Source organism: Amblyomma americanum, chromosome 1 (assembly GCF_052857255.1).
Source record: "Amblyomma americanum isolate KBUSLIRL-KWMA chromosome 1, ASM5285725v1, whole genome shotgun sequence".
Classification (NCBI taxonomy): Eukaryota; Metazoa; Arthropoda; class Arachnida; order Ixodida; family Ixodidae; genus Amblyomma; species Amblyomma americanum.
Genome location: NC_135497.1, coordinates 458,122,564 through 458,143,845, shown reverse-complemented (window position 1 = coordinate 458,143,845; position 21,282 = coordinate 458,122,564). Strand labels below are relative to the sequence as shown.

The window sequence follows — 21,282 nt, the reverse complement described above, 5'->3', positions numbered from 1 at the left end:
GTACGACACAGGGATGAAACGACCTAAACAGACAGTCGTCACCACCATGGCGACGATGTGAGCGCAGAAGCCGCACACTGTATACCTACCATGTGCTCTCGCAGAGCTCAGCCATCGCTCGCTTAGCAAGCTGTAAATTTCCCGTTCGAAGTAATGTAAAGCTCGATTAGCGTCAGCGTGTCTGGCAGTAGCAAATTAAAAAAATCAGGAGGGGACAGTTTAGCTCCGCCTTCAGTGTATGACGCAATGGCTTTATTGAGGTTATGCCCAAATATGAGAAATCGGTCATTCTCTACTTTTCAGTCATAGATCGTTGGGAGTCCTCATACCGCTTCCGGCAGCAGCGGTGCAGCGGCTAAGCGATGCGCCACTGCCCCGGCCGGTGGCTGTTTCAAGCACAGCCACCGGTGGGACTTGTGAGCAGAGATGGACATCCTCACGAGGGCGTCCTCACCCTCACCTCGTGAGGATTTCACTCGGTGAGGTGAGGGTGAGGGAGGATGGGTGCATGAAAATTTATGAGGACGAGGGTGAGGGAGGAAAGGCATGGTGAGGTGAGGGCGAGGGAGGGCAAGATGCACTGCCTGGGGGCGAGGGTGGTTGCCCGAACCGTACTCCGGGCTAATTTTTTTTCTTTGCAGCCCGTTATGAATTCCTGTTTTAAAGCGCTACTTCTTAGGGTGAACGTTATCTGGAGAGGCAGTTTCCGCAGTCGGGGGGGGTACATGAGGCGAACACGAAAGACGGGGAGCCGCACACCTTCTCCGTCGCCACGATGTTCTACACCGCTGACAATGCTATGCTGAAAAGCCTATCTTTAAAAAAAATTAGGTGAACACTTTGTATAGTGCGTTAACAAGGGGGCACTGGCCGGGCCGTTGAGGTGGCCGCCGATCCAACGGGAATCGTGATACCGCAGTCAACATTTTAATTATCAGCCCCGACTCTGTCAGATGATGAGAGGGTAGAGTAAAAACATCTAGAAATTATACATAGTAAGGCTTTTCAATTCCCAAGTTCAAAAGCCTCTTTGTTTCTCGGAACGAAGTTTGATTTCAGCTCAGTGAGGTTTCAACGAGCTGACTGCAGCACAAAATATGCTTCTACGAAATTCCACTGTCAAATCAAGGCCTGATGGAGGCGTTGGTGTGGAATTTTTTTCATTCACACTGTGAGTAGTTAAGTACAGTCGTCTTTTTTTCTATTTTCTAGTTTCTCTGGAATTTTCGTATATAGGAAAACGGTGCCGCAAAGTCTGGTGGGCAAAGCCAACCACTGTATAGTTTTACCTCAGGAATAAAGCGGCCGCGGTAGGAATCATGGCTTGCTCCGCCTTTCATTGTAGGAGGTGTAAAAACAAAATGTTGTTCTGCTGTGTAAATAACCGGAACATCTGTTGTTATTTCTGTCACTGGTGAGATGTGTGACCACGTAATCGAGCGCCTGATTTTATGAGCCAAATTTTTTGCAGGCACGGTAGGGAATTGACATAGCGTTTGGGTAATGCGTAGACGTGAAACCAAAAAAAAAATCACGGGCGGTTTACATTGGACTTAACCACAGATTATCGTGTGTTAGCACCATTAGCCCTTGTTTTCCATGGTTTATCTTTGTTTTCTATTATTTTGCTAGTCCTGAACTGGCTTACTTTTGTTGATTGATCATATGATGCAAGATCGCGTGATAGTGCATTATTTTAGACCTGCACTGCGGTAGAATTGGTCATTCTCTACATTCACAGATTACATGGTACTCCTGATTCCGCTCCTGGCTCAGAGGTGCAGCGATTAAGCTACGCGCTACTGCTTTGCGATGGTAGGTGCTGCCATCGGTGGGGCTTGACCCATGTTGTTCCTGAGAAATCTCGCGACTAATTAAGTGGACTGCCACAGTGGGCAGTTTGGTCACAATCCGGTGGGCAGCTTGCAATGACGTCCCTATGTAAACGAGACCAAGGTGACCCACGAGCTAGAAGCAGGCTTCGGAGAGAGAGACAATAGCTTTTCGGAGGGAAAGGAAGCGCTAGGACACTAAAATGGTGACCACAGAAATAGTTGACTCCAGACTCAGAGTGTTAGTGGTTAAAATTATTCAGGACAAATTCTGCATTTTAGCGACCTGTTTCATCTTCAAGTGGCCTGAATATTGCTTTATTTTAAGCAACAGCGTAAGAACCTCACTGCCGCAGAAAGCCGGAATCGCACTGGGGGAGACACTAAACAAATAAATAAAAAATTCATAGCTGAGGGAACGGGATCCGAACCTGAGGAGGCGGTAAAAAATCAGTTCCGCTGGCCGCTGCTTCAGACCACTACGCCATCACCACAGCTTTTTTTTTTTTTTGAAGCTCTTTGTAAGCTTTTAGGAAACGCAAAATGCTGAAGTTTGTCAAACGCACGTGGTGCTTTAGTTTGTGGAATAACCAGAAGGCACACTTGAGCGAATCTCACTACACGGTGGCTGGGCAGACCGGGACGACGTCATGTTCCTTCGAATATCCCAACACGAGGTGGTATGCGTGGGTGGTCTACAGACTTTCATGACTCCGGAACCTTCATTTTAGGTCTCCGTGCTGCTCGAGGCACAAAACAAAGGTAATTCCTCTTTCTTCTTCCGCACCCCGGAGAGGCACCGAAGAATAGCATGTACCGTCGTTACCGCGATAGCGCTAAAAGCCCCGTTACGCAAAAAATCCGGAGTCGGCGTTGTCGGCGTTGTGAGCGAAAAATAGGGTGGCGTAGGGTGGCCACCCGCCGGAGAAGCAACTATATGTGGGCAACCTAGGCCACGTGACCTTGTGAGATCATCACAAGCTACCCTCCGAATTGCGAGAAATCTAACCACACTGTAAGGTGGCAGTTAAACTAATGGTTGATCGCGAGAGGTCGCTCGGGAAGAGCAACTTGAATCGCACAAGACCCACCGCTGGAAGCACCTGCCAAGGAGTGGTATGAGGACCCCCAGGGACATATCAATGTAAAAGTTGAGAATGACCAATTCTTCATACGTGGTCATTAACTCATTAACACTATCGTGTCATAACCTTAAGGTGGAGCGTAAGTGGCACCACCGATTTAACCGACAACATGCAGTGATGAAAATATATTGTGAGCATGGCCTTCACGTTGTTTAGAATTTCTTGTGCCTTCGTATGGCCCCCTTCACTGACAATGGGTACCACGCACTTTCGTATCAAGAACACAGCTCTATGCCTCCTCCTTGTCTACTGATGCAGTCAAATTCGCGAAATGCGGCGCATTGCCGAAAACACTTCATATCCCGTGCGTCCTCGGCGCGAGTTGCTTTTCTGCTCGCCTACTGAAAGTTTCGAGACGACTTCGATTCACAGTTTCGAAATGACAGTTGGTGGAATGGTCATGGCCGCCTTCCTCTCACTGTCAAATGCCGATATTCATTGCTGGCCATGAGCCATTTCAGAAAGTCGGGCTTAATAGCAACTGAACTTCCCGCAAGGGGTATCATTTTCAACATTGCTTTGAACATTCATTAACAGGCGGTTCATTGATGGAATCGCCTCTAAGTGTTTAATGGGTCATTATAAAAGCTCCTAGAAACGAATGTCGAAGGCGGTAACAGAGTTCCGCAACACCGAATAGCTCTGAAAGCTCCACAGTTTTGAATGTCACGCTGACACTGCATTGCCTCTCCATCAGCGGTGTCTGACTGGTGAACGGGGAGGCGAAAAAAGGGAGCCATTGGTTTCGAATATGTTGACTTTTCCCGCGTGCTTGTCGGTAAGAACTCGCACGCGCGTCGTTCTCTAGTGGTGCTGAACATTTGCGCAGTGTGCAGGGAACGACGTGTGTTCCTTGGGCGCCAATTCGATTCCTGTGCCTTTTGCCCGACACTTGGCTTTCGTCTCCTCAGAAAATATGAGCGCAAATATGGCGGGACTCGACGAGCTTCCGCCCAGGTTAGGAGCTTTAGGGCAAAACCAAGCTATTAAGCAGAGGCTGCTGGCTAAATATGGTTAGTTGTGTCCTCAGAACTATTTAAAAATTAGGGATGCAGAGGATTTTTTTCTTCTCACAGTGCGCAGATATCTTGTCATTCGAACAAGTCTACCGAGAAAAAGAACGTTATTGAATTATTTGCCTCGAACTAGCACTGCTGAACATCACTGAAGTAAGGGTATTGTTTGAAAAAATGACTACGATTACGCTTTCTCCATAAAGCCAGCCGTCAGCGAATTGTGCATTTGGGGTGCGCTGCGGGGCGTCATCTTGGCGTTCGTTGCGACTCCTCCTTTAGCCCGCTGACCTCTTCTGGCATCAACGTGGCTAACCGCAACAGAGGCGCTCGTAGGTCAAGCAGTCAAAAGCATCGTATAGTCACGTGACCTGCGATCGGGAAGCGCACTCAGACGGCTGCATGATCGCGGTGACGTCGCGGCACAGGGCCACGTGACAGGCGCTGGTCGCACGACAGCTGTCAACGGTGACAACGGCTACGTTGGATTCGCCAGCAGTTATTCACTGAAAGCTATGCTGTAAAAGCCAGCGGGGCAGACTGGGAATACCGCGCACGCGATCCATTAGTAACAGGACGCTGCATGAGGGCGGTTTTGTATATAGTGTGTTACTGTGTTTTAAATATGTGCAGTGGTCGCTCGCACGCGGTTATATTATATAGAGCGCCTTGACATTCGCGCCTGAGAGGCGCAAACTTGTTCACTTTTTATAGTATTTTGCAAATGTTGCAAACGCTCTATCAAGCTCTCCCCTGCCCTTTCTCGCTATCGCTCCAATCTGTACTATTATTAGATATTCGATATTAGATAGCAATTGCCGCGGCAGGCAACATATTTTTCTTCCTTTTTGCATATTTGCAATTAAAAACCACTTCTACCACAAGGAATTTCGGCGATCATTATGGACAGAAAATTTCATATCGAAATAAGTCTGCTGTTAATTACACGCGCGCTAACAACATAACTGAGCAATCATTAATATTGTCCTGACACTAATCAGCACCAACGTTGTGTATTGAACGAAAACTTGTCTGGTCGGGGATAATGATTATACAACGTGGAAAACGGAGGCGGGTGACAGAATGAGAGGGGGGCGACAGCACTTTGACTCCCGTACAGGAGCCTCGTTGATTTCACAGCGAAGAAGAGAAGGCTGCAATCTTTTCATCCCAAGCAGACTACCGTGCGATGTGTCCCCCTATCCCCCCTTTTTTTTCTCCGCCGGCTACCGTTTTATTCTTTTATTTTTGTCAATATTCAACATTATCGAATGGCAGTATTTGGAAATGCCTGCGGGGCATTTTGTCGATCAGTATGTTGGCTGGTCTGAAGTACTTCAGTATTCAGGGTATAGCCACCAACGACTGCTTGGGCACCTGCGTTCGTTAGCATAGTTGTACAGCCAAGAGATAATTGCGACATATAAAGGGTAAATTAACTGTACGCCCCCTTTTAGCATAGCCAGCATGAGGAGTTTCATCGCTGCAGTCGGCAGCATGTGCTTTCTGGGCGAGGTCTTTAAGGCACGGGGCCATGCCAAATGGGCGCAGTGCGCGCGCTTTAACGAACTCATCACAGTCGTCTGTCGACTTGTGATATCATCGTCCCCTAACAAAAGCACTCTTGGGTTGGCCAGTGAAGCTTACGTATCTCGTTGATCGGAAGCTGCATTCAATGGGTTTGACAAGAGCGCGTCTGCAGCCAAAGCGAGACGCGGGCGCAACCTCGCCGGCCCAAAGAGCAAGGCCGCGCCACAGAGGGCGGCCGGAGATGCCAGCACGCACGGCGACAAAGGAGAAACGGAAGGACGTCAAGCGCGACGATGGAGTCACGGTAGGGCGGTCGTCACTGCAACGCCGTTGAATGCTGCCCGACGGGGAAACACAGTGTGTCGGCGTGAGGGGCCTGCTCTCACCGGTTGCAGCCTGCGTGCCACAGCGCTAAGCGCCCGGCTCTCCGGACGCTTTCTCCGGGCAGCGTGCGGCAAGAGACGGTCATCGCGTCCCACTCACGCGCCCAGAGAAAGAAACAACGGGTCGCTCCCCTTGGGACAAGACGTTCCAACACGTGTCCCGGTTTCATTCGAGACTGTCCAAGGCTGCGCCCTTCGAGCAGGGTGCGATCACGCTGAGAGCTTACCCTGGTTAGGTTACTGTCATCCGTACTTTGTAACTTAATTGTTTGCTTACAACTGAATAATTAAGCACAGATTTGGAATTAACAGTCCACTAGTGAACGTTTAACTGCTTTAGAAGCATCAGAGGTGCAGTTAGGAAGTACTTCAGGCTAGAATGAAGCCACGAGCGCAGCTCGGGAAAAGGCAATGAAATGCCAGCACCAGGAGCAAACATAATAAGTTGTGCCGAAGTGGCAAGTATAGTAGGTTGCTCGAGATCGGGTCAGATTTGTTAGCGGCCAATGGGAGGATACTCTTGTTCCCCAGCACACATTGGCGTGGTCATGGCCGCATAAAATGAGGGGCTTACGCACTAAACCAGAACAACAATTAGTTGGTGATTTGTTCTGAAATGAGCCGGATGATAGAAACCCGCCTATTAGCATCCCACCATGCATGTACCCCAGTGATAAAGCACGCTGGGAAGAAGCTCTGCTTGGGAGGAGAAATTCGTACTCAAGCGAGTCTGGCGCGCAGGCTTTGCCGTATCATAGAACAACCACGCTTTGCTGATGCGGGGACAGATAGGCAAGAATCCGCAAAACCGTAACACATTTCCCGGAGTCCCACCTTGGTTCTTTATCCACGGCTCTGTCTGGTTGGACGGTGGCAGCGGGAACGGCAGCAGAAGGCCAGGAGGGCTCGTGTCTCCGAGGCTCACTTGGAGCGTGGCCCTCCTGGTCGACATGGGCGTTGTCGTGGGCCCTTCGTCCGTCGACGCAGTTGACGAGGACGAGCTCGTAGCTGGTTCGGTGCCACTTTGCACTGCCTGCAAGCCGAGAAGGCATGTTGATCGCTTCGATGCCGGCAAAACACGTGTGAACACAGGCGCAAAACAAAAAACTCTGTAACACGATATTCAGCGGCAGCTTATCATGATTATGTCTCCTACTCTGGCGCAGTGCATTTGGCGTCACTATGGTGTCACCCATGATGTCACTGCATGCTGACCTATCATTGTGGCGCGGTGCACCCGCTTCACTCTCCCACTTTTACTGCTTGCCCTCCTTCGCGTTACCTCAACGCCACAGAGCCTGGAAACCTATGCTCGACAGGCGTCGCTGTGAAACTGGAGTTATTGTCAAAAAGAAACAGAGAACTTCCAGAGCATGAAGTGTATAATTTCGAGCTGTAGCTGTATTTTGGACTTGTTCTAAAAAAAGTGGCTTCGATTTCACACTCCTGGTGTGACGCAGCAATACATTTTCCATTGCACCGCTGGACCACAATGGAGCATGCGGCCGTAGAGCGCACGCTCACCAGTAGGTGCCTGTCATTGCTGTGTGGTCCAAGTGCGCCTGTAAAAACTGTGTGCTTGCAGGCGGCAGGAAGAGGATGCGCTGAAGCTGCATTAGTTTGCGCTGTTCGTTATCCTGAATATCCACCAACTTCCCCAACTTCTGCTTTGCTGCGCAAAAGCTCTCGGTGTTCTTTTCCCTGGGCAAAGACTAAAAGTCGCAGAGTTCTCTTTTCTCTTTAATGAAATCAGCTACTCGGAACCTTCGCACTAGCAATGATTACGAACATTGCGGTTTGCAGCGGCGGAAATCTGGGTTATTTTGCAACGTCATAACGGCACCTTTCTGTACCACCAAATCAGGACAACTGAACCCCACATTCCTGCCTTTGGTTCTATTCATAAAATATATTTATCACTGTTGCTAGATGTGATTGCTTTGTAGATCTAGACACGGACTTGGCGCCGAAATATTTTGTCCTAAATCTGTAGCCTCATAAGAAAAAAAAACTTCGGCAGAGACACTTAAGACTGCACACGTGTGGGAATGCGACAGTATTACTGTCCCAGTGTGCATTGACACCCACCCGCACTCACACCAACCGCACGTTTACGTGCGCGAGTGACACGAACGATGTACGACGAACGGTTTGCATCACAAATCTGATGCTAAAATTTGTTAAATTTGTTTGAGGAAAGGAAATGGCGCAGTAACTGTCTCACATCTCGGCGGACAGCTCAACCGCGCCTTAAGGGAAGAGGTGAAGAGTCTGGGAGGCATACAGTTGAAGGTGCACATGTCGTCGGTTCGAATACCTGTCGCAAGCTGGCCTCCAGCTTGACTAGCACATGTAAGGTATAGATGCAATGAGAAATGGTATGACACCAGCCGGAACGCCATAAAACAAATGGTTACGCCACAATTTTGGTACGAATGTTATCGCGAAAACGTGCACCACAAGGAGGTCGGCCAGTGTCGAGTATGTGCAAACGAACGACATGTATATACATTTGTCTGGAGTGGCGGCGCTCGACTTGCTGTGTGCGTCATACGGTCGCCTGGTGATTCACCCTATTTTTCTTGCCATGGCTGGCATTTTCTGTACCATCTGCGAGTACACAGGCACACATACAAGCAGCCGACTTTCCTACTCATGGGTCTGGTAATGCTTCCGCATTAAATGAGTTTATGTAATACTGTAGTTTCACTCGCTTGTGAAATGAATTCATTTTTGTTGCTTCATAATGTACTTCGCACAGCGCCCTGCCCATGTCTTGCGGATGCTTGAAATATGTCCACGAAGCTTTCACAGGGTACTTCAATTTGAAAATAAATTGGCTGTAGGCAAAAAGGGCACGATAATACAAGTGATTGTTAGGAAGCCTAATATTTCCCGAATAAATAGAATAAAGAATAAAAACTCTGTCTTCTAATTAAATGACTGCGCCTTGCAAGAGCACACTGCCTTCAGAGTCTTTATTAACAAGAAGACGTCGCTTAAAGGCCTTACCACCATGCACTTACTTCCTTGGTTCAAGCCTACAGCCGGTGTGCGTTAGGCAGCACCAGATATGTCGGATGAGGCCACAGCGTACGTAGCACCCGCTTACGCTAAAATGCGCTCACTGGGTGTGCCACGTACTTAAAGCAAGAAGTTTAAATAAAAATTCATGCATGCTCCAGCACTGTGACTAAGACAGTACTGTCTGTGGGCTTATGCAGACAGAAAAAAAATTGTAACTACATAAATCATTTACTAAGAATAAATCATGAACATTTTAAACGCTGATTGCACGACCACCGTAAAAACTCCCAACGGCGAAGTCTTCGTAACGAAACCTTCATTACGAATGTTCCTTCTGCCATCTAAACTGAGCGCTTGATGTCCAAACGGTCGCAGCAGCAGCGCTCGTTTCCAAGATCCCGCGCTCGGCGTCTGTCAGGCAACGGCCGCTGACGCTGTGTACTGAGCTTGGTGCAGCCGATATCGCTATGAAAACGGCGTCCTCCATGGGCAGCTTCAGGCGACTCTTTAGTGCATCGTACAAACAGTAAGCATAAGGCCGTGTTTGTAGAAATTTCGCCACTGGGAGTTTCGTTCAACGCGCAAGAACTTTTTTATAGAATGTTTTCGCCCACCTCTAGGGGTTGAAAACATCATTAATACTGTTACTTATAAGAATCAGTACAGAACAAAAAGGATTTTCCTTTGCTCTTCGAGACCTCTGAGGATGCTGGTTTTATTTTGTTCTCTGAAGGTACACCAGTGTTTCGCACAGATTTACCTACCTTTACGTGGGATGCCCTATACTCAAATGCAGAATGTTCCGCCTAACAGCTTTTTATTCAATGTTGAAAATAAAATAGCTGGCTAAAATATAAAGAGTTGAAGCTCGTTACAGCGAATTCGAAGTGTCCGCAATCTCTTCTTTATAGGATTTACTTCGCTACAGCTGCAGGTTATCTTGGCCGCAACTGTCGCATGGCAACAGGCTTACGTGCCACGACAGCGTCAGACGTTCAGGCCCAGAGAGGCTTGGCTGGTAGCGGTTCGCACACACCTGGTCGGAGACGAGCACCGCGAAAAAGGCTTATGGTGTGCCGGAAGTAAAGTGCCAGCCGCTGCGAGTTCGAGTACCTTGGAGTAGGAGCCGAAGACCACTCTTACGGTGAAATCGATTCCCCGAGTGCGGTCGGGGCGGCGGAACCACGATCGGGGGACGGAGACCCCTGGCCGTGCCTCTGTTAGGAACCTCTGCCTCAGATGGCCAGAAACCTGGCAAGCGTCTAGGGGTGTTGGGAGTCCGCTTGAATGCCGAAGGCCGCATATTCGGCTAAGAGCGAGTGCTCGCCCTCTAAGTAGGCCTGAAGAGGAGCTCGACTCGATCAGGATCATTGAGAAAAGCCCACGTTGTCCCCATTTCCATCCCAAATTCCCACAACCCCTTCCCATCAACCCTCTACGCATTCCCGTTTCCCATCTCTTTCTGCTACCCCCCAGAGGAGACAAGGGGAGTCCCCCCCCCCCCCCCCGCATGTGGTGCCGTAGCAAGCACCCCCCCCCCCCTTTTGGATAGACGGATAGATAAAGAGGAGGAGGGAAAGGCAGAGATGTTAGCCAGAAAGGGGTTCCGGTTGGCTACCCTGCACTGGGGAAGAGGAATTAGGTGACTAAAAGGAGGAAGAGAAGCGGGAAAAGGCATAACACACACACGCGCACAACGCTGTCACTATTTGTCACTCAGTCCAGTCGCTCTCAAGTATGCAAAGAGTGCCTCGTATGCCTTGAGGGCAGTAGACTGCTGTGGCCACGGAACGAGGATCTTTTGCTCTGTTAATGGGCGAGGATCGAGGCGGTCCAGGGCACAACACAGTGTATGTCTTGCACTCGCAGTTGCAGGGCACTCAAAGAGAAGATGAGCCCCCTTTTATTTTCCCATTTTCCGCCTGCGGGCGAGGCAGACAAACTTTTGTCCCTCGGGGCCAATTCATTTATTTTACCATTCAATTAAGCCTTTTACGCATAGCGGTGTATGCAAGGGCATATTATTTTTCGTTCCATTTATAGGCCCCAAAATACTCATTGTGTAGTCAGAGAACAATCTACCTAGTGTTTAGTGTGCTGCCGACGTGTACTGAGTGAGCCAACGACACGCGCACCGAGAGGCCCCGACCCGTCCTAATATCGGCACACCAACCGAATATGTCAGCAGCGCCATGCACGAACGTATTTTCCGCGGCTCTGATTGGTTTCAGGGCCCATTAGACGGTTCTCATAGGAATAATGACACTGATGGTAGGCAGAGACCTCTTCAAAATAATGAGCTCCCTTTTTCTGGGTGTAGCTAAAGATGGTACGGGCCGCTGTGAAAAAAAAATCCGTACGCGGCGACAATTTCGGCGCGACTGCTCGTTTCGGTTGGCTTCACCGCATTCGCGGCCATAGCAATTTACTACATGACAGCTTGTCTTGTGCAGAATGGGCTCGTCAGACTAAAGGGTTACGAAAAAAATCATTTGAAAATGGCTCTCAAAGGCTTAGAGGACAAGCGATCGCAGCTTCCTTCTAGTTCCATCCACACCGCGGTGGACGGGCGTTAGCGATTGCTTCATTGTTGCCGAAGGTCTAAACAACGTCTTCAAAGCGACGTCAATGCACTTCACTACCTGAAGCTTCGCACCCACTGTGGCTGCCTTCTGATCGCAACAAATTGTCTTGCGTTTTCAATTTTCCCTGCTATCCCTTGTCTTGCCCTTGTAAAATCAGCGAAATGTCGATACCGTCAGTAGAATGCATTGTTAAACTGCGCGAATAAACCAGAACACAGGCCATGTGAAGTCTTGCCCCTTACAACTGCGCAGCGAAAACGGAAACTACGCTTGTCCACGGCACCTGAGAAGCACAGCGTGCTAGCAGCGGACCGTAGGCAACGAGGACATTGGAGAATGGCGAAACTCCAATGCCCTTGGAAACCCTCGATGTGCGCTCATGGTGCAGCGAGCCGCACGCACTTCGCACTCGAAGTTTTTGCCACGACCAGCTTTGTTTTGGCCAAGATGGCGTGCGCGAGCGCCAAAAAGTGTGTATCTCCGAGGCCGGAGAATCATCCGCAGATAGAGCGGATAGAGCGCTGCTAGAAAGAGCAGAGTATTCGCTCTAATTTATGCAGGAATGCTTTTAACGGCTGCATTTTCACTCCTCCTTGTCCGCACGTATTTATCGATAAGTTCACCCCACTCTGAAACTCGCGAAAACAAAATACGAATTGATACACTCAAAGCGAAATGGCCAGTGGGGTTCGCTTCTGGTTCGTTATATCCCTTTACTGGAAGTTTTTAGGTTCCAAAAACAAGATATCAGATACTAGCGAGACTGTCGCGCAGTAGGGTACGAGGGCACACGAAGAAGAAACGAACAACACGAGCACTAACTTCCAAAAAAATTTATTTCACATATGCATCACGTTTATACGTCAAAGACATGCTGTCAGTTGTTCTAACAGTGTCGATGCATCCGAAACGATAGTTCTTTATCACATAAAACTATAGACGGAGCTCTAACACATGTCACACTTGAAGCATTTATCCTTTCGGCTTCAATTATTAATCGCGTGGTCATGTCGATACCTTTTCCTATCCCAACAGTCTTTTCAAGAAATGGTTTGCACGTTTGCGATTCGCATAAAAGAAAGTGGTTGACAAGTGAATACCCTTTCCTGTTCTTGACTTTATAGTGCGCGCTCCATTAATCCCTCATTTAGTCATCGCCCCGTTTGGCCTACGTAATGACCCCCGCATTACAAAGGTATCTTGCATGCGACACCTTCCGTGCAAGAGACGTACGGCTTCTGATGACAAGTCGTGTATCCACGTGCTCTATTGCTGTCGGTATTTCGTATCTTGCACAATGAGGCGAGTTTCTTTGGGGCCGAAAATACAACTGTTGTATTTGCCCGTGGTCCAATCCTTTTCAGATTATGAATTTCCCATGTTCGAAGTGAAATGCTCGATGTGAATTAGGCACGTGAAGGTGTCACTGATTCGTGTGTACCTGTGGAGTCATGAACTTATTATCCGACTTCCATTATTTTTGCACAAGTATAAATATTAGCGAGAGGGAAAAAAGCACTCAGTTTCACGCCATTACTGCAAAACTCATTCAGTTTTCTCGGCTGAAGGATGGCACGCAGTCAAAAGCCCCAAACCGTTTTCATGGGTTCCACGAATGTCAATGACCGGAAAGAAACTGAGACCGATGTTTTTCCTCCAGCGGAAAACCACTTATATTCTTTTAAACGGATTATGATGATTATGGCTTTTTATGGCGCAAGGGCACCTACGGCCAAAGAGCGCCATGACACAAGGTAGTTTCGACTTCTCAAGGTGGCGTCAAAGACCAATTTCCCAAGCACTTCACCCTAAGTTAGCCGAGCACCAGGCCAGATATTCTTTTAAGCTGTCATAGCTGCGCAGCGATGGGGTAGAGATCATCGAGAGCATTCAAGAGGACCGCGGTTTGAGTCCCAGTGCCGCGCAGTTGTCCACAGGATAAACAAAATCCTCGTGTTGATGGAATTTCATAACCAGGCATGGGGTGCGGTCTAATCACGGTTGACCAGAGTAGACAGCGCATGTAATCAGCAGAGGATTTGCCCACCTTTTTGTAGTACTTGGCCGCAATCTCCTAAATGAATATACCAATGAACCCCGGCCCTGAGTCCCCAGTGGCTGCAGAGCAACTCACCAAGGAGGCAGTCAGACCTATGAAGCAGCGGAGGGTGTGGAGTCTTTTTCTCCGGACAGTCTGCCATTCAAACCTGCACCAGTGAGGGTAGTCTAGCCGTGCTGTTCGGGGAACCAGTGGGCATTAAATGGGATGTCACAGGGCTTCGTGGGATTATAAGGACAGATGAGGCGTATACAATGCTATAGTGGGTGGATTACCGTACAGACGTCAACTAGTAGATTTAATCAATAAGGATATGGCTAGCAACAACGAAGAATTTTGTAGTATTAACTAGAGAGTGGAAGTTATCATAATTTAGCTTAATAAGAGGTGAAATCTGGAGCAGGTGAAGGCATACGCGCCTACATGCAGTCATGATGACCAGATCGTCGAAAGTTTCTACGAAGGCGTGCAATCGGCAATGAACAAAGTAAAATCACAGTGCACTATACTGACGGGCGACTTCAGTACCATGATAGACAAGAAGCAGGCTTGAGACCAGGCAATGGGCGATAATGGCATAAGCTCCAGGAACAGCAAGGAGGTGACGTGGTGACATGCTGGCCGAAAAGCGTGTGGAAAAGCGAGAAACAGCAGCGGCGCGGCGGTGCCGCCTCACCCGGGCGTCAACAGATGAGAACAGGCTCTGAATTTTTTTCCGGCGAAGCGAATCCGCTTCGCTCCCCAGATTTTTAGACAAGTCTGAATGCCTCTTTACGGCGTGGTTCTGGTGTCCACGGAGATATGCGAGACAGCTACAGCACCATTTCTTTTCCTCAAAAACCAGTGATCCGTCGGCACCTGTCATGGCAGCTAAGTGGTTAGTGCGCTCGGCTAGTGATCCGGAGTACCCGGGTTCGAATCCGACCGCGGCGGCCGCGTTTCGGTGGAAGCGAAGCGCTAAGGCGCCCGTGTGCTGTGCCATGTCAGTGCACGTTAAAGATCCCCAGGTGGTCTAAATTATTCTGGAGCCCTTCACTACGACACCTCTTCCTTTCTTCTCTTAGGCCCTCCTTTTCTGTGTATTTATTTTGAACCTGAAGAGTCCTAGGCGGGACATTACATGAGGGCGCCTTCCCTAAAGGCGCGGTTCAGGGGTCCGCCGATATGTGAGACAGATACTGCACCATTTCCTTCCCCCAAAAACCAAATTTATTTTTAGGTGTAACGTTAAAGGAGTATAGACACCTAACTTTTAGGTGCATATTTTCGTGTTTGTAATGATGTGTAAGACATTATTATGCATGGATTTCCACGTGGTGTTCTCCTATGGCGGCTAAATAGTTTATAATCTAATTTTTTTTGTGCTGTTTCGATTTCAACAGACGTAGTACAATGACTGCGATGTCAAAGTGTGGATGTAGGTGACGTGAGGCATGAAAAAACTGCATTGTGATCGCTGCTTCTAAATTTGTTGTCATTCCGGCTCTTGAGGAAGGCTGGCTTCAGCACTGTAGAGAATTAAAACAATGAAGCAGCGATTATATCCCAGTTTCTCTATGCCTCATGTGACATAAAACCACTGTTTGATGCCGCAGCCATCGTTCGGCTGTTGAAACCGAAATCGAAACAGCATGACACAAAAATCTGATTATCAATTATATAGCGGTCGTAGGCGAATACCATATGGTGAGTCATGCATCTCTTTAGAAAATAAAGCATGCTACCAAAATTAGGTGTCTATACTCCTTTAAGAGACCGGAAGCGGGCAGAGTGGGTCGGGGAACAAACGTGAGATAATGACATGCTAGTCTACATCAAGAGGGAAAAATGGGCTTGGGCAGGCCATGTAAGGCGAAGGCAAGATAACCGATGGTCGTTAAGGGTAAGGGCTAGGTTTCAAGAGAAGGCAAGCGTAGCGGTGGGCGGCAGACTGTTAGGTGGGCGGATGAGATTAAGAAGTTAGCCGGGATAAGGACACGGCGGCTGGCACAGGAGAGAATTAATTGAAAATTTGGATAGGAATCTGCCCTGCAGTGGCCGTAGTCAAGCTGATTATTATGATGATAATGATAAAGTTCGCACGGCCCGCTATTCGGCCTGTTCGCCATTAGGAAAAAGTGCGGCTGAATAGGATGTAGAATTGTCGCGTGTCATGAGAGAAAAGGGGATATCGGCGCTATGCACCAGCACGAAAAGAGCGATACCTAATCCTGCACCTTCTTAATCATCATTATCATAGCAACAAAACTATGTTCCCTGCGGGATGATGACTGCTCTCCGATAACCCTGTCCTGTGCCAGCAGCGGTCAACCTAATCGCGCAGATTACTTCATATCATCCTCACACCTGGATCTCTGTCACCACCTGTTATGTGTGCATTCTCTTGCAGTCCACTCCGTTATCCTAGGAGCACTGCCCTTGGCAGTTTCCTCTATATGTTAGCTAGGTTATTATTAGGTATCGTTAGCTCCCGAACCCGCTTGCCTTCACCATTTAGCATTCAACTAAAGTTAACTATTTCACTCCCAGAGTCGCCAATTCGCGACGTACCATTTGCACGCCGTCTACACATCACTGCGTGGAGCTGGCGTGCAAAGTAAATTGAATGTCAGAATGTGGTCAGTAGCCAGCGTCCTCTCGGTCAGAATGTTTGCCGTCACTGTGAGGAAGCTGTGTGGGAAAAAAAGGGGGAGGGGAGGCGAACTTCCGGCGAGTGTTTAACAATTTTTCAACTCTCGTATCCTGCAAATTTTTGCCGGCAAATAAAAATTATCTGCTGTCCTTTGGTCTTCGAATTGTCTTCGAGCTGGTCTTTCTCACAACTCGTACTAGCTGCAGAGAATGGCCCAAGTTCCCACTGTCGCGAATTCTCGACATACCGGTTTCTGAAGTTTTAGCAGCGCTAACAAGTTTTGGCATTGGATTTAATTCATCAGTTAGCGTAATGTGGAGGCAGCAATTCTTACTTTGATTCCGTCGTAATTTCATGAATAAATGGAATGATACCATGAAAAAACAGCCATGCTCCGCATTTATGAAGATAATTCATTAATCACTGAAAAGTACGTGGTTGCGAATGTACTAAGAGGATAGTAGAGGCCGCATGGATGTGCTTGAGCTACTGCTCTTTGTTGCCAGTGAGTGATGACCGCGAACAAGGAAAATCTTGTCGGAGCACTTGCAGATGGCGATGCAGGCAAGATTGGTTACTCTTGCGCAACCAAAACCTTGAGCAGCTCTCATCAACTACAAGAAAGGCCATGTAGAATCATTAGGCGAGGTTCTCCGCGCCCATGTAGCCAAAGAACAATCTGCTGTTTATTTTCTAAAAAAGACCTACCATGGGTAACCCCTGACGCCTCCTTCCCCTGAATTTTTTCCTCAGACCTGAGCCAAGGCTCCGTTTTTCAGCGTTAATCAAAAAATATTTCTCAAGTCTGGGTGTTCCCATGAACGTACAAAAAAAATTGTAGATGTAGGCCCAGCAATTCTTTCTTTAAAGGCTTTCTTCATGCCCCGTTCTACGGATTTCTACGCTTTCAGAACCATTCAACGGCGTATTATAACGCATATTTAGTTCGATACATATGCAGCAGGAGACGTAGTCAAGTCAAGATACAAATATTTTCAGGGAAAAGCGTGGAAAACCTGAAAGTTATTCAGCTGCTGGGAGCAGGAAGATAATTTTTAGAAAGCAACCGACTTCAAAATACGCTGAAAGCTGCAATTTTACGGCACAATTTTTGGAAAGGTGATACGTGGGAGCATTCCGAGTACTCTTTGACTTCCATCGGAAGTTGGTATGCAGGACGGAGGCGTTTTCCTCTTTAAGGAGCGCTGGAAAAGACGCGTGTTTAATTAGGATTTAAGCGGACTCTGAGATAAAAAAAATACTGCAAACGACTTAATTTTGGCGACGACCGAACTTCCCCGTTTTTCTCGAATTGCACAAAGCTCCCGAAATATAGGTCCCGCTAATAATTTCGAGAAAACATCAACTTAGAATTCGGCAAAGATATCTCTGAGATCAGTACACCGTCCCTATCTTCAACAGTTGGAAAGTGTGGAGGCAACTGTGCCCCAGTGCTGAAAGGGAAGTAGTTTAGCCGTGATCTACTTAGGAAATTTGTGATCTACTTAGGAAAGTTTGTTCGTTTCCAGTTTATTTGCTTCATGTAGAGCCTCCCTCCCCTATGTGACTATCCATGAGGGTATTCAGTATTCGACTTGGTAGCTGATACAGTTTTTCCCGCCCATTAGTACTTGACCTACGTTAAGAAAATGAATCATGAGTAACACCTTCACAGAAGCCAGAACTATGCGAGTGTTGAAAAGCCCTAGTGCGTTCCTCCTTTTAGGATTTATAATACGGCCAGTGCCACTGGAGGCGGTATCCACTGAAAGCCACGTGCAACGAAACATACCGGAGGGATGATTCCCTGCGGCACACGAAGTCACGTCACGAGAAAAGCACACGCCGCCAATGCTCGCTGGCTCGTGGCGCCGCTCAGCCAGAAGAAGCACGTCACAGCGGCTACTGATGCGGCGCTCTGCTCCAAGTCTGCGAGTTACGAAGGGCTTCGAGTGGACACGCGCGAGAGATGCACACAGGCGAGCGCAGAAAGGATGCGAATGAGCGCAGAGCCCTCTCGGCACCAGGTGCCGCGTTCGCAGATGTCGGTGTGCTGCCGCTGATGTAAAAATGGAATGAAAATTGGTTTGGGGGAAAAAGAAATGGCGCAGTATCTGTCTCACATATCGGCGGACACCTGTACCGCGCCGTAAGGGAAGGGATAAAGGAGGGACTGAGAGAAGAAAGGGGTGCCGTAGTGGAGGGCTCCGGAATAATTTCGGCCACCTGGGGATCTTTAACGAGCACTGACATCACACAGCACACGGGCGCCTTTTGCGTTTCGCCTCCATCGAAACGTGGCCGCCGCGGTCGGGTTCGAATGCGGGAACTCCGGATCAGTAGCCGCTCACGTTGTCAATGTGCTTTTCTGGACAAAACTATGCCGACGAGCATATACCGGGTGTTTCAGCGAACACTTTCAAAAATTCTATTGCTGGTGGGCACCAGAAAACCGGTTAACAGTCCTAAGTAGTAACCTGCCTAACAAATGTTTAATAAATAACTTTTTGACTAGCAGAGTTAGGTGCCTAGTTGCAGTTAGAGATTTGTAGCCGGTATTTAGTAATGGCCGTATCAGTTTTTAGGACTTCGAAAACGCGATTACCCTCGCTGCTGTAACCCGACAAAATTTGGCTGCATCGTGCGAAAATACACGCGCTTTCGAAAGTATGCAGGCAAAGCAACCCCTCCAGAGCTCGTAACTAGTCGAAAAAGCCAAATTTTGTCGAGCCTCAGAGCCAGGAGTGTTCGCGTTTTCGAATTTTTAAAAACTGATGCGGCTATTACTAAGGACCGGCTACACATCTGTGATTGCAACTAGGCGCCTGAACTATTAGTTAAAAAGTTAATGATTGAATATTAGTTAACCAGCTTACTATTTAAGACGATTCGCCGGTTTTCTGGTGTCCGCCAACCATATGCCTCAGAAGGCATATTTTTACCCCAAAGCGCCCATTTTTATAAATTATGGAAAGTGTTCGCTGAAACACGCAGTACATACACGAGCAGTTTGGAGTTGGCATGCGATGAATCGGCAAGAAAACCCGGATCGCATTTACGTCAGCCAGCTGAAGTTCATGTGTGCTGCGGGTCACTGCACGCGTTATGGCGCATTCCGGCTGAATCAATCTGATGCACAGAGCGGCGAGCGGGCACTTCACAGCTAACAAAGCAAGTATGAAAATGGGATGGAATTAAGAAGCCCAAATGGCAACGACAGGCATCCCGTAGCTTCTTGGCAAAGAGCGCGTTCGTATTTCTAGAGGGCTAGGGAACGTCCGTAGACAGTGGAGGTATGTCATCGACTTGATTCTGCGCGTTACGCGAACGCCTTGGCGACCCTTCCTTTCCAGCCTCCCTCCGCTGTCGGAGCCGGCCATACACCCTCCGCTTCCGACCAACCAGGCTTCCGTCAGGCGACGCCCGTGGGAAAGACCGCTCGCTTGCGCGGTCCGTTGCGCTTGGCCTGCGAGCGTAGACTTCCGCCGCGTCAGAGTTGATTCGCGCCATCAAGCGGTAACTTGATGGCACACCGGCTACCCGGGTGGTGCGCTAAGGCACGCAGTACGCTTTGCGCCCCTTCGCCGCAGTTACCTTGAAGCGCCCGAGCGTCACGTCCGCGGGTGTATTTCAAGGAGACTAGCCTACTGCGTCCATTTCGACGGCGTACCTTCATCTCCATCTGCAGGAAACGACAGCCTCTGTACAGTCTGTAGGGTGACCGCACAGACGTCCACACATTAGTCTAGAGCACTCGAACGCTGTGTTCCGACGTGCGTATTTGCGCAATTCGCCGCTTCCTGCCTGGCTCGACATAGGTTATTGATACATGAGGAGTAGATCATGATCATGCGAATGCGCATGCACGACAAGGTGTTGTTTCGAGCTCGAGGTAACATTGTGAATGACGCAAGTGTACTCCAGAGTGCGCCGTTCGAGTGTCCAATGTGTGGACGTGTGTATAATCGTTCACATACTTTTCTACAGAGTGCTCAAACGGCGCGCTCTCTTCAGCATCTATGACAATCATCACTGCTTGGAGTTCCCGATAGAACTTTCAAATACATGTGGAGTTAAACCCGATCCATGGGAATGTGCATGCGCGGTAAGTTCATGTGTCAAGCCCTGGGCCATTCGTAAATGAAAAGAGTGTACTCCAAGTGTACTCGGATCCAGACAGGTGTACAGGTGACTGTGGAAGGGATAGCGCAGGACACTGCGAGGCAGTCACGTGACTGGGACGACAGTGACGACTGTCTCCTGCAGCAACCAAATAGACGCAGCGCCACGCATACACCTGACGTTGTAAGAGTGCATAGAGCGCATCTCATTCTTTGTCGTTCACATTTGCAATTAAAGAAACCAACTAGGACGCTTGCTGCTTATGTGCGCTGCTGCCAACCTAAATGTCTGTCTGTGTCGTCTACGTTCCTGAAGTGAATAGCTATTGAAGAGGGAAAATTTCCGGGTAATGAAGCCGTAAAAGACTCAAAGGATGAGAAAGGCCAGCTTCATAAAGAAAAGAGAAACTTCAATGGACAAATTACGAATTTCAAACGTGATATGAGGACGGCAGTAAAAAAAATTATAAAATAGTGCATAATTCTGCTCAGAGACAAGTGACGACGGCAGATATCTTACCAAGGAAATCCCGACGCTGAGTTGGGCACCAATAAAGCTATTCCAGAATGAAAACCAGAGTGAAAAGCGCTTTGGAAACTGTATGCGAAAAGCTCACGCAGAATGAATTAAGAGATGTCAGTGATCGAATGACATGCAGTTTAAAAGCATTTCGTATGCGGGGATGATGTGAAATAGAAAAATATTAGAGAATCACTCGGTGAAATTGGAAATCAAAATGACAATGACCCATGTCTCAGGGTTTCAATACCGAAAGCTGCATTCTGGACAAATTGTAGGTCGCCTTGTGTCAAGAAGCAAGATAACGTGCTTGCTGAGGATACAAATCAGAGGCTTAATGCATCCATAGCACCTGGAATGATACTAGGTGTCATTGGTATCTCTTCCTTAAGGAAACGATATGCTTTTGGCGAATGCAAAAACACACTGAGGCCG

General features: G+C 48.3%; 1 protein-coding gene across 1 annotated transcript in view; it reads right to left on the bottom strand.

The window, feature by feature from the left end:
• Positions 1-21,282, bottom strand: part of LOC144116022 (cubilin-like) — a 264,621-nt gene that overhangs the window by 229,545 nt on the left and 13,794 nt on the right. Inside the window, exon 3 of the mRNA XM_077650682.1 lies at positions 6,738-6,936. Within this exon, the coding sequence (XP_077506808.1) occupies positions 6,738-6,936 (199 nt within the window). The remainder of the gene's footprint in view (positions 1-6,737; positions 6,937-21,282) is intronic.